We start from the raw sequence: 13,412 nt of genomic DNA on the forward strand, positions 1-13,412 counted from the left end.
TTCCTAAGGCAACAAAGCTTAATAGTATCTCTTTCTGTTCCTCTTCAGTAATTTTTCAACTCACTTCCCACCAAATTTTACAAAAGGTTGGGTGTCGTAAGGTATTCCTGTGTGTTTTGGGGAGTGGGGGTGGAGAGCCATACAGGGAGAAGCAGCTCTACTAGAGCCCCACTACTGTAGAAGGAAAGGCTGTAGTGGGAGTTTAATGTTTTGTAGATGCCAGAAATCAACATGACAGAAAGATCAAGAATGCCCCAACCACAAGAAAAGTTTTAATCAAATTTGGCAACTTATTAGGTAAATCTAGTCACAGGACAGATTGGCAATAGGTTCTATGACTCACAGACATCTATGTTTTTCAATTAACATGTGCTTATGGACAAATCTTCCTTAAGAGCCAACTTCCCACCAAAATAATGCAACATTTTAACAACTTGATACCTTCTGTTTCCTCTAAGCTACAAACAGAGCTGGAGTAATTAGATGTTTTACCTTGTCTTCAGGGAATTGGGCTGTATTATTTCATGAAAGTAACAATGGGATTAGCTTTCCTGGCAAAAGAATTCTTGGGGTTTTTTATTTCTCTCAATGTATTCTGCAAAAATGTACCTAAATTTCTCTGAAATACCAGATGCAGTTTACACAGAAGGCAAAATCTTTTTCCCTTCATCTCATCACCTCACACGTCCAACATTTTCATAATACAGTAATATTTCCATATGATACAGTAAATGCAGATTTTGAATTTATAAGCTGTTCCTTTTAACTTCATAATGTTGAAACAGAGCCAGAATATGTGAAAATTAAATGCACACAATGGGCACAGTGTCACATTGCTGTCTGAGGTGTGTCAAACATCAGCCTCTCTGCTTGTTTCCAATGCATTGCAAAGAAATAATTAGAAACTGGTTTTGCTCAATCACTTCCCTTGAATGTTTAGGATATTCACTGTAGTATTTCATAAGAATAGCATAATCATGAATAATAACAGTAATTATTCCTGTCATCAATATTAGAATTATTTCCTCATAAATGCAAGTCCACAACGAAAATATTCAATGCATATTGAATTTTCTCTAGCATAAAAGACAGTAGATGGGAGTTACTATGGAGTAGCTTGAACCCATTTCTGTCATATGGTAACTTGGTATTTTAGTCTTTTTCATAAATTTATCCAGTCCTAAAAATATAACAAAAAATAAGCATAATAGTCACTTGCCTATCTCCAGGTTTTTATTTTATTTTAAACTTTTTTAAGGTAAGAAAGTAGTTCATGCTGTTTGCTGGTACCATGCAGTGAAAGGGTTTTTTTCAGTTTCTATGGGTACCTTTGGTTGATTGCTGCTCCTCAAATATAGTTTATATGTGATGGCTGGAATTTTTTCATTTTCTTGATTTTCTTTTTTTTTTCCTCTCCTTTGGAATTTGATGTGTAACTCTAGAAGATTACCTAATGGTATAAACCTTAGTGTAATTCCTATAAAGTGAGGGGTTCTTGATTCCAAAAATGAAGATGTAACTTCATTTGACAATGAGAAAGCCAGTGTGTATTTGCTCTGCTACTATTTCTTTAAGAATGATGGAAGTAAGGATGCACCATTGTACGTACTTTTGCTGCGTTTTAACATTTGTAGCTAGCATGCAGCAGATCTCTCTTTGCCTCACAGGCTTTGGCAGTATCGCAGAGGTCATATTTTCCTATGTGTAAATTATTCATGAACAATTTCTCCAATGCACTAGATAAACTTGCAGAGATTAGAATGCGTGTTTCTCTTCTTCCTCTCATCCCTACAACTGGTCATATTCTAATAGGCAATGCAAAAAAAAAAAACCCCAAACCTGTCTTCATCTGTGTGAATTTGATGGAATGGATTAATATAAAGTTATGAGAGGAAAGTTCACAAAAGCAGAGAGTAAAAAAGTATGAATGGGGTTTTTTTTGTTGACTTGATACCACTAGTTTAGTTGACCAAAAATATGTTGTTACAGTGGGCTGAGGTGTATCGTACACATTAAGGATCAGGTTTCAGAGTTGAAATTAATCTGTCTGGTGAGCTAGGCAGGAAATTTTGTCCCTGCAGAACGAAATGAGAGGGAAAGGACAGGAAAGCTTAGAGTTTCAAACCCATATTCTAGTTTAGCCCGTCTCTACAAATGGAATAATTCCTTTTCAGTCCTGCTGTCCCCTGTGCTTCCTGTCACATCCATCAGTGGTTTTGGAAAGATCTGCAACAATGCAGGAAGAACCTTAGCTTGGAGGTAGCCTTCATATGGTTCCTGTTACATGCCTCTAATAGATTCCTGTACTGGAGCAATTTCCCTGGTAAAAAAAAAAAAAAAAATTCAGACCACCACCATTATTTTAAGAGCTGATTACAGGCACATGTTGTAATTTCAGGAATCAACTCATTATAGTCCCCTTTCTCATTGGTCTTATTTAGCCAAAAAACATATTTCTGTGAAAATTCTTCTGGTAAAACATGTAGCTGATGCACTTGCATTTTGCAGCATCTGAGAATGCAGCTTGGGGCCTTTCAGTTTGGCTGCGGTGTGTATCAGTGCTCATGCAGAACGGACTGCTTCCGATCCAGTGGTGGGCAGTTGCTGTCATTCACCCAGCGTCTGTTCACCTGATGAGTTACAAGCTGATGCTGTGGAGAGATTTTTGGAATGAGTTCACAACATAGCTGCTGACAATGCCTTCAATATGATACAAAGGGACAAGTTCGTACCAGTGGAGAGATTTTGTGGCTCTGCGCAGCAGTAATCATATGTAACGATGGACAGTTACAGTGCAATTACTTGGCTGTTTGGTTTTTTTCATTACATTCATTGCTGATCTTTGATCCCTGTGTCCTCTTTCCCAGGTCGTCCCATTCCACCTACATCCTCGTCTAGCCTTCTCCCATCTGCTCAGCTGCCCAGTTCTCATAATCCTCCACCAGTTAGCTGCCAGATGCCATTGCTAGACAGCAATACGTCCCATCAAATCATGGACACCAATCCTGATGAGGAGTTCTCTCCTAATTCATATCTGCTAAGAGCGTGTTCAGGGCCACAGCAGGCTTCCAGCAGTGGTAAGAAAATTGCAAGCATATGGAGTTTGTTTGTGACACGTTTGTGCCGGTTTTATGCATTATTTTGCAAATGTGTTCTTACATCACCACAAAATTGAGAGCATATATGGAAATGAGGCAAACAAAAATCTTACTGCTTTATTTCAGTGAAACTTTTTTGGAAACACCATACATCATATATGTTTTTCCGTCATTTTACTATAGAGAGCTTTTTTGTTTTAGGACTGCTATAAGTAGTGTAGAAAAATATTATTGAATCCTTGTCATCAGAGAGATTTATTTTTTAAAGTAGGTTTCCTGCTCCTTGATGCATCTTGTAAAATCGATGTGTACACACAATGGTTCTTTGTTCTGCATAGGCTAGTCCAATATCTCTCGTAGGTGATGAGGTTCTGTATCTAAAAATATTTGTTGCTTCTGCCATTCTATGTCTGTTCTTGTTTCAGAATCTGTCTGATTCTATAGTCCCAATGTCACATTTAACTAAGATAATGCTATTTTTCAGCAAATTAGTTCTTGTATTTCAGGTAACTGTTTTAAAATGTTTGCAACTCTGCTATCAGTCATATAATCTGTAGCGGTCAGGGTTTTCTTTCTTTTTTTTTTTTATTGACAGATACTGACTTTTCATTTTGACAGCCAAAAACTGAGAAATGAAGATGCAGTCCCTAGCACAGGCAAAACAAAAGAAGACTATTATAGCTCCTTATTTTTTGCTTTTTTTCGAACATAGATATCTCTTGTGCAGTTCCTGTCTATTTAACTAAGCACTATAAGTTTATATCTTATAAGCAGTTTCTGATCTCCTCAAGGTTGCTCTTTCTTGTAACAATACATAACTGAACAGTATTGGAGATGGTATGTGGTGTGGAACTGTTGGCCTTTGTGGGTGCATTCAGTACACTTGAATGATGCCATTTAACCAGTGGCTGGTGGTGCATGGAGGGAGGATGAGACAAGTGGAAGTTGAAACATCAGATTCAGAGATGATATAAGGTAAAACCTTTTCCCTAAGCATTGGATTGGAACAGGTTGCCCAGAGAACCTGTCCAGTCTCTGTCCTTGGAGGTTTTCAAGAACAGGTTGGTTAAAATCCTGAGCTACTTGGTCTGACCTCAGAGCTTCCCTTGCTTGGCAGAAGGCTGGACTAGGGACCTCCTGAGGTTACTTCCATCCTGAGTTATCCTTTAACTCTATGATCCATTCAGATATGTTAAAATACAATTGCACAAAGAAATGATAATTCAGAGATTGAGCCTGCTTCCTTGGTACTTGAGGTTTGAGGGTGGAAAATATGATACAAGTTTTGAGGAGGTTTTTTAAGAGGTTAAGGATGGATCTGGGGAGCTGCAGACCTCAAAATCTATTAATTAGTAACTCAATAGAAACCATAGAAATGGGGAAAAAAAAGTGGATATGATCTGTCTTTGATGAGTCAGTATAGCTTCTGTAAAGGGTAGTCCTGCCTTAGAAACTTTTAAGAGTTCTTTGAAAGGGTCAGCCATTTCTGAATAGGAGTAATCTTGTTGAGGAAGAGTCTTTGTATTTTCGAAAGGGTCTCAGCAAAATTTGTCACTAGGTCCTTTTAAGGAAACTAAACTAATGTAGGGTAAGAGGGAAGATTCCTGTATGGTAAGTAGTTATTTGAAAGATGGTAAGCAGAAGCTGGAGCTCCCCAATGAATTTTAATGGGACATGAAGATACTTGGAGAAGATGGTGAGCTGTGGGGTAAGAAACGTAGCTGATGGCAGGAAGCTAAAGACAAGATCATACTGTGAAGAATCACAAAAGGACCTTGTGAGGCCAAGTAACAGGGCAATAAAATGGCAGAGGAGATTCAGGGCAGAGAATTGTAAAGTGATATTAATGGAAAAAAGCAGCTCTGGTTCACCGGTTAGTGATGGACCATTACCAATCAGGAGCAAGTTGTTGGGGGCATGCATGCTTCATCTCGGAGCTCAGGAACAGGTGAATGTTGACAACTGAAGAACAAAAGGAATAGGGAAACTGAGGAACTAAAGGAATAAAGAACAAAACAGAGAACATTGTCTAAAGGATGTGGTGGATCAAACAGTTTATAAGGGTTTAAAAGGGAATGGGAGAAGTAAATGGGAGAGAGATGCGATGAGGGTTGCTAAGTAGAAGAAAATGAAGGTCAGAGAATGTGAACCAAAAAAAGAGACTTGAGGATACTTGAATACTTGGTACTTGGTATTTATAGCTGCTGTTGGAGACTGAATGAGCCAGCATGGCTTTTCTTATGAAGCCAAATGAAGGAAGTCACAGTAAAGCAACATCTGAAAATTTGTTGGAAGAACTCTTTATGTTTCATTTTAAATAATAGTAATTGTTTCTTTATATCCTTAAAAGCTTTGTGTTTCACACTTGTTACTATGGACTGACCCAAGGAACCTTTTTGGCATGCTCAGATATGCTTTGATTTGTTTATGAATGGCTGATTAGTTCATTCTACATTTTAACATTTTTTTTCCCCCAAATATTCCATTTCCTTCTTTAATAAATAGTCATATAATATATACAGACTTTTAATTTTCAGGGTATAAGAAATAGCTTTTTGTTTAACCATAGACACATGCATAATTGTTTGATCACCACTGAGAGTGTTCTATAGCATGAGCTCTTCTGGACTTAGTACATCCTCTGGAAACTAATAAGCATTTGCTGGCGATTTCATTTTTTTTCTGTAGTTCTCACAATGTTTCCTTTAGAGAGTTTATAAGAAAATACCACAGATAGTGACATATACCTTAAATTGGAAAAGCTCACCTTTTTTGTGGCTCATCCTTATTCTTGAAAGATTTTCAGAGTAGCTTTTACCATCTACGTGATATGGAAAGGTGGACCATGCTTTGATTTTTTAATTACTATTTTTTTAAATATTTTTTGAAATCTCTTTTAGTTCCTGTGGAAACTTAGCAACATAGATCTAGACATTTGGGAGAGAGTAAATAAATTTAAATATTTTGTTTAAATTTGGGGTTGGGTTAAAAAGGAAGATTTGAAGATATTTAAATTTAAGGCTTAGGTTCCAGATAATCTTTGATCATTAATAAATATTTCCTAGCACTTTCTAGGTTCTTCTTTAAACATTTCTATCACAGTCTGCAAAGTACATGCTGAAGATGAAATATTTGCAGAAGTCTCGTACTGATTACATTATATAATAAGTGTCCTCTTGTTTGCCTCATTCTACACTTATGCTTGCTTCAACCTCTACAATTACAGGATAGCTCCTCAACAAGTTTAAGATGAGTCTTCTTGGATATGAGGTGATAGTCATCCACATGTACTGCCCTGTGCCCTTCACAATAGCCATTCTTGATATATCTGGAAAACTCATTTGCCTAAAAAAATTACCTAATCAAATCTTCCATCAAATGAGCCATCTATTGTTGATATTATGAAGGCCTTTAATCTACAATAAATCTTTGTTAGAACTCATCAGAGCTTCCAGTTTGAGAGAAATGTGATTATAGCACTCTTAAAATGGCATTACATCATTGGGGTGATTGGTTTATCATTTGGAGAAGCGACATCAATCATAACTAGCATAACCACACAGTAAATGAATTCAACCTTTCTACTGCAGAACAATGACACAATAATTGCTCAAAATCAGACTTAAAATGAAATCAGAAAATGCACTTTCTTTAAATATGATGTTAACCTAATGGAATATATTATTAAAAATCATGTTTGAAGAAATTCTATGTAATTAAAAATATGTGAAAATGTATTCCTTTTTTCTCTCATTAGAACCTGATTTCAGTTGCAGAATCATTTTCTATGCAACAGATATTATGCTGTGTTTAATTGAACTCCCATCACTTACATTCCTCTGCTTGTATTTCTTAATATAATATGCAGCACAATTATATGTGATGAAGGACAAGAGGTTTTTGAAATCTGGTGCACCTGCTGATAGTATTTTGAAAAACACAAATATTATAGGAGGAAATGAGACCTTTTATCCATGAAAAGTTAGTGGATCTTTTTTTTCCCTTTTAAAAGAAGGTCAGACCATTGTCACACCATTTTCTAGGATGGTTTCTTACAGCTAACAGTAAGAATAGGTTTATTTCTTCTTCCTGTATACATTGTATGTATTTTCTTTCTGGTAATATAAGGTGACTCATGTTGTTGGAATGCCATTTTAATGGCTTCAATCATAGTACAATATGACAGGCTGTTTTTCGGTCTTACATAGAAAAAAAAGATAAGGGCTTTTGTGGCCAGCACCTTTGCCTTTACTTTTTTCTATAGGATTTACTCCTATTAAACCAAATTTTGGAATCACAACAGAAAAACTGTTTGTTTGTTTTTCAACCTGAGTAAAACACCTAGGATATACCTACTTGCAGAGTAGTTTTTGATATAATGGATCCACAATTGGATATATTCATCATCTTCATCCATTCTAACAATGAGAAAGTAGATGCAGAATGAGTCGGAGTATTTTGATTTTGGGAAAATTCTAAACTGTGCATTAGATATTGTCATGATTCCCAAGAAGTTACTGAAGTTTAACTGGAAGGGGGATCATGCCCAGTTTTTCAGTGTTAACATGTCTTTTTGGCTCAGAGACAGTAATACAAAGCAGTTGGCTCAATGTAACAATATTTGCTCACAGAGTAGTTTGGACGCTGCTTAGAAGACAGGGTTTGCTTTGATTTTTTTCACAAGCAGTTATTGGCAGCAAGGAGAGGGGGATGGAGAAATAGGTTGGCTTGAATGAAATAATTGTTGTTTAGTGTTGTTTGTGAGTTAGAATTGAAATAAAGAATAAGACTCCTTATGCTTATGACCCTAGTTTGTGGTAATTTATTATGTAAAATATCAATATTCATTATTATTCAGTATAAATAACTAGAAGGATCTCCTGTGTTCAATAGATATTACCTGTTGCAGTTTAATCTAGTATATAAAAATCTTTTTTTCTGAAGGAAGCCAGAACTTTCATTAATGCACTATAGCTGGAGGTCATCTTTGAGACCCTCTGCTGGGAGTGCTTGGAAGTGTATGTTTTATAACCCTCTACAGTCTGGCATAAATAAACAGATATTTCCAGTTTCTAGTGTATAATGCAAACCCATACAGAAAGTAGTCATCTTTAAGAAATAAATGAATCCTATAGAAAAATAATTACATGTCTTTCAGATGATTAAGTATCACCCCCTACTGAATGGAGAAAGTAGTTTCTGTATCTGCCAACTTACATGATAGAAAATAAAGTAGCAACAACAAAAATCTAGAATCCATAGCCCTTTTTTTTTTTTTTTTCTCATAGAGGATTGACTTTGGCTTACTTAAGAGACTAAATAAAAGAGTTTGGATATCTCAGTAGGTAGCACCTTTATCTTATTGCCAGAAAGACATGGATTTAAACTGTAGATAAGAAACCTAGGCATGCATAGCTGTCCCAGCATGATATCCAGTTGCTGGGTTGCTGGAGGAACAGTTCCACAATTAACCAGGCTCAATACAGAGCATTAAATGTTCTGACAGGAATCTCATGGAGTTCAACAAGGGGAAATGCAAAGTCCTGCACCTGGGGAGGAATAACCCCCTGTACCAGTACATGCTGGGGCTGACCAGCTGGGAAGCAGCTACGCAGAAGTGCACCTGGGGATCTTGGGAGACAACGGGTTGACCATGAGCCAGCAATGTGCCCTGGGGCAAAGAAGGCCAGCAGCACCCTGGGCGGCATTAGGCAAGCACTGCCGTCGGGATGGAGTGAGGTGCTCGGCACTGATGAGACACATTTGGAGTGCTGGGTCCAGTGCTGGGCTTCCCAGTACTAGAGACATGGACTTACTGGAGCATGTCCAGTAAAAGGCCACTACGGTTACCAAAGGAGTGGAGCATCTAATACACCAGGAGAAGCTGAGAGAGCTGAGACTGTTCAGCCCGAAGAAAAGGCTCAGGAGGGTCTTATCGCGATGGGGAAGAGTAACGACAAGACAGACAGGCTCTCCTCAGTGGTGTCCGCTGACAGAACAAGAGGCAATGGGCTTAAACTGAAACATAGAAAATTCAGTTTAAACATAAGAAGAAACTTTTTTACCCTGAAGGGAGATCAAGCATTGGAACAGTTTGCCCAGAGAGACTGAAAAGTCTGTATCCTTGGAAATGCTCAAAAATATCCACCATAACAATTTCAGCAGTTAGTACCTTTTAGAGGTGTGGAAGATGTACAGGTTCTTTATATGGTACAAGGCTGGCCAGAACTTAGTGAGTAGGTTTGTGGTAGCTCCTTGTGCAGCCCCAACAGAAGGTACAGATGACTTCATTCCATGCTCTCAGAGGTTTTGTAGTTTCCCAGTGTTGACTATTAAAATGGTGAGATTTAATTCTGCTCAGATTCAAAACAACTTTCTCGTGGTGACTCAAAGCCCATGGGCATTCTTTCTTGATCCACACAGTATGGCGTCATCAAACATGGTTTGCTCATATACTGTCATTGTAGGTGGTAGAGGTCTTGCCCACACACTTGCACAGAAAATAAGCATAGGATGCTTGATAAGTATTTATTTTTAATTTTGCAGAAAGTTTTTTTTGTGTTGTTTTCATTTGGAATACCATAAGCAATTTTCTTCTGATGACATTTTACAACAATGCAAAAAAAAGACTTGCAAATTATTATTTTAATTTCTATTTCCAAATTAAGAGGTACTGATATATGTTTGTTTCTGGGTCTATTATTATTATTATTATTATTATTATTATTATTATTGAGAATTTCAGTGCTATAGGCTTTTTTTCTACCTTGGCACCCATGGCTGTTCTGTGCTGCCCCAGAAGTAGAAGAAAGCAACACTAATTTGAAGAATTCTAGCCTTAATGTTTAATGAAGCTGAAGAGCATAAACCACCCTATATTTCTCAGAGACTTCTCTTCAGCAGGTGACAATGTCCAGTAAAGATTCCTCTGTTACAGTAGATAAGATTGAATAGAAACTAAGACCTGTTGGTTTCTAGTGTTTATTCTATGAAGACTGGCTCCTAGCTTTGAGGTTTTAAGCAATAGTCTCTTTCTATGCATATTGTTTTAAACAGTGTATATAGTTAGCAGCAAGGTCTTTAAATAGATTATTTTTTTTCCAATTTGTTTTTAATACTTAAATTCTCTAAATCCTTAATGGCTAGTCACATTCTAATTCTGTTGCATCTTGAGTCTAATTTTAGAGCTTTGGACTGGAATTAGAAATGAAGGGAACAGCATGAACTATGTTTTCCCATTGAAACTGAAGGGTGTACTTTTTCTTAAGTATTATCTCCATGTTGCTGCAAATATTACTGATATTATTGCTGCTGCTAATCCATGTAGCATATGTTGACAATGCCAGCAGATGTCTGAATTTCAGCCAGAAAACATGATTCTAGATATTAAGATATCGCAGAAACATTGTATTTATTAATTTATGAATTCATAATCATAACAGACAAACATATCTCAAACAGAATGTTCTATGGTAATAAAAATGATAATGCATTACAAAAAGCTATAGAATTGAGAACAGATTCTAATTCTGTTGTTTCTGTATTTTTCTTAAGTTCACCATGGTTTTGAGAGCTGCAGAGATTTTTCTTAGCTGCTTTTACATCATTTTAGTTTAAGGCTTGTAAATGTATTAAACTGGCAGCCTCTGTAGTGATAAAAGCACAGCAAAGCAGCTGCGGTACTAACTTCCCACGGTTCCTTTTCTCCAGCATGTTACTGTGCTGTTTCCTGATATCTACCATAATGGTTGGGAAACAACTTAGTTACTATGGCCAGTCAGGCCTTGTTTTTTCTCATTGCTGATCCTTATTTTGTCTCCTAGCAGCTGGTTTGAGATCACCAATAAATGTCATGCATTTGAAACTTAAAGACTAGATATTGTTGCTCCATGCCATTGTGCCAAGAAAATGGGGGTGCCTAGACTTGGCACCTTGCTTGAAAACTGAAAGGCATTGGGGATATTACAATTATAAGCAGAGTAACTCTTCCATCTCTTTCTTTTCTTTCATATGCTGAGTACAGATGCTATTTGTGTGGTTTTTCCTTAGTGTGTAGAAAAGCCTAAAATTGTTCTTGCTAATGCTCTCTGCTGTAAGTTGTTCTGTATGGGAAAGAATTTCTCAGGCTTTCTAATATTTTTTTCCTTTGATACAGAGTTTTGAATCTTCTGAACTACACCTCCTTTATCGTTGGCTATGACATAGTCCGAACAACTTCTGTAGTGGATTCTGCAGCTGTTTATATGGAAAGGCAACATTTAGAAAACATTTCATGTTTTTAACTGTCACCAACACAATTTGGTAGCTGATTCAAAGTGAAGAATCAAGCACATGTAAGCCATGTGTGCTTCACAGATTATAAAATCAAGAACCTAAAATTTAGGATATAATTCTTTCAGAATTCTTTGTATTTGTGCACAGGAAGTTCTGTGGGGTGTGTATTTGGTTGGTTTTGTAATAACAAAGTTTAATCACTTGATTCTTTCTCCCCACAAATCCAAATAAGTGCTGTAACAAATACTTAAAGGCAGGAAGACACTTCTCATCTCAGTCAATATCTTGCCTTACGGATTTCCTGATTTTGGTAAGACAAAGCCATACACTTCTGCTTTATTTAAATGATAAATTGTCAGTTTATCTAGTGCTTAATTATTATTCCTGGTTATAGCATTACTTCAATAGATTTACAGTTATATAATACCTATTTCTAATACGCTTATAAATATTAGCATCTTATCAGGCAAATCTGTAAATATATGTAATCTATTGATCACGTTAACATCTTTAGAAACTGAGTTTATCTTCATATAAAGCATGATGAAATCAATATAAATTAGGAATTTTTTTTCCTTCAGAAGATGTTCAATCTTATTCTAAAAACTACAAGAGATGCAGAACTCACCACATCGCTGGAGAAACTTCTCAGTGGTTATAAATTATTCTCACCGGTGGTTTCCCCCCCCGCCCCCCATTCATGCCTAGACTCTTTGCCTGACAGTTCTCCCATGCATGTCTCATATCCCTTCAGCATAAACAGGAAGAAATCTTAACGCTGTCATTTTACTCTGAATATTTTTTCCTTTCTGTTTCCCTGTAACAGCCCTGTTTCCTTCGGGGAATATGTACACTAAAAGGGTTTGCACATGTAGCTTTATTGATGAAACCCTCCACTGAAAATACAGCTCACCCAAGCAAAATATGCTCTCCTGTTACTACCTAATCCAATTCCTCAAATGGATTAAGCCATGTTGTAAAGAGGACTCCTTTGCTTGCATCACTGCATCTTCTGCAGGGTTTTGCTGATGCATGCTTTTGGAGACCAGGATTTTGTCTTTCTTACAATTTCAACTTTAGCAGCAACCTTGTGCAGCCACTGTTACAGTGGAAATGTAATGAAAGTATATGGGTCCTCCATTAAACAGCTGCTTTATTTTGATGCGGATTTACAAATGTTTCCTGTAGAGGGAATGTGATGGAGGTGCACACCATGGGGTTTATGTTGGGAGGCCGAGTAAATGTTCAGAGGCTTTGATGTTGTGGGATCCATTCAGAGCTGAGCATGGCATTTCAGCTTGGTTCTGTCTGTGGTGATGCTCTTTATTTGCATCATGTCTGTCGTGATATTGCCTGTGGATAGCTGGCTTACGCCACTCTAAAGATTCAGGAACTGAAGGAGTTTGAGTGCAAGTCTTGAACTGACCAGTTCCTTTGTTGTTTGTAATTCCTATGTTGTTTGTAATAATTACATACTAAAACTACAGATGAGGGGTTTTTTTTCTCATGTAAGCTAATCAACCAAACAATATTGCCTTCTTTATTACATTACAAATATATGTAATTTATTTTTCTGCCAGATTCTTACACAGAAAAGCTGAGGACTTTGAATATTTATAGAAGTTAATTACTGGCCTGAGTAAATGCTTACTTTTTCAAGATATCTTGACATCAAGGCATAGAGGGAATCCTGTTCCATTTTGTCAGCTTCCCAAATGCTTCCACAGCTCAATCTGTGGCATTCACACACGAATGAAATTGCATCTCTCACTCTGTTCGTTTGTTTGGATTCTGTGTTTTCTTCCAGTCGGTAGCAATGCTGCACTTGCTCCCAGTTCCCTAGGTTGCTTTTATTGCAGTGACCTTTTCCATCTACGTAGGGTGCTATTTGTCATTCAGCTCTCCTTCAGTCCCAGCCTCACCCCACCGAGGTATTGCCTTACATGTCGCTCCTGTACAATAGCTCCTTTCTATTTAATGCATTTGTGTTGGATATCATAGGGCTGTAACAGTGTGGTTTTCAGTAATTGAGCTTTCGCT

General features: G+C 37.0%; 1 protein-coding gene across 7 annotated transcripts in view; it reads left to right on the top strand.

The window, feature by feature from the left end:
- TENM2 (teneurin transmembrane protein 2) overlaps window positions 1-13,412 on the top strand; it is a 547,941-nt gene that overhangs the window by 304,451 nt on the left and 230,078 nt on the right. For 3 of the 7 annotated variants that reach the window (XM_072872162.1, XM_072872163.1, XM_072872164.1), the window contains one exon: window positions 2,868-3,077. The exons of the other annotated variants lie outside the window; for them this stretch is intronic. In XM_072872162.1, coding sequence (XP_072728263.1) covers window positions 2,868-3,077 — 210 coding nt within the window. The remainder of the gene's footprint in view (window positions 1-2,867; window positions 3,078-13,412) is intronic. 7 annotated transcript variants of the gene reach the window in all.

This window comes from Ciconia boyciana, chromosome 9, assembly GCF_034638445.1.
Source record: "Ciconia boyciana chromosome 9, ASM3463844v1, whole genome shotgun sequence".
Taxonomy (NCBI): Eukaryota; Metazoa; Chordata; class Aves; order Ciconiiformes; family Ciconiidae; genus Ciconia; species Ciconia boyciana.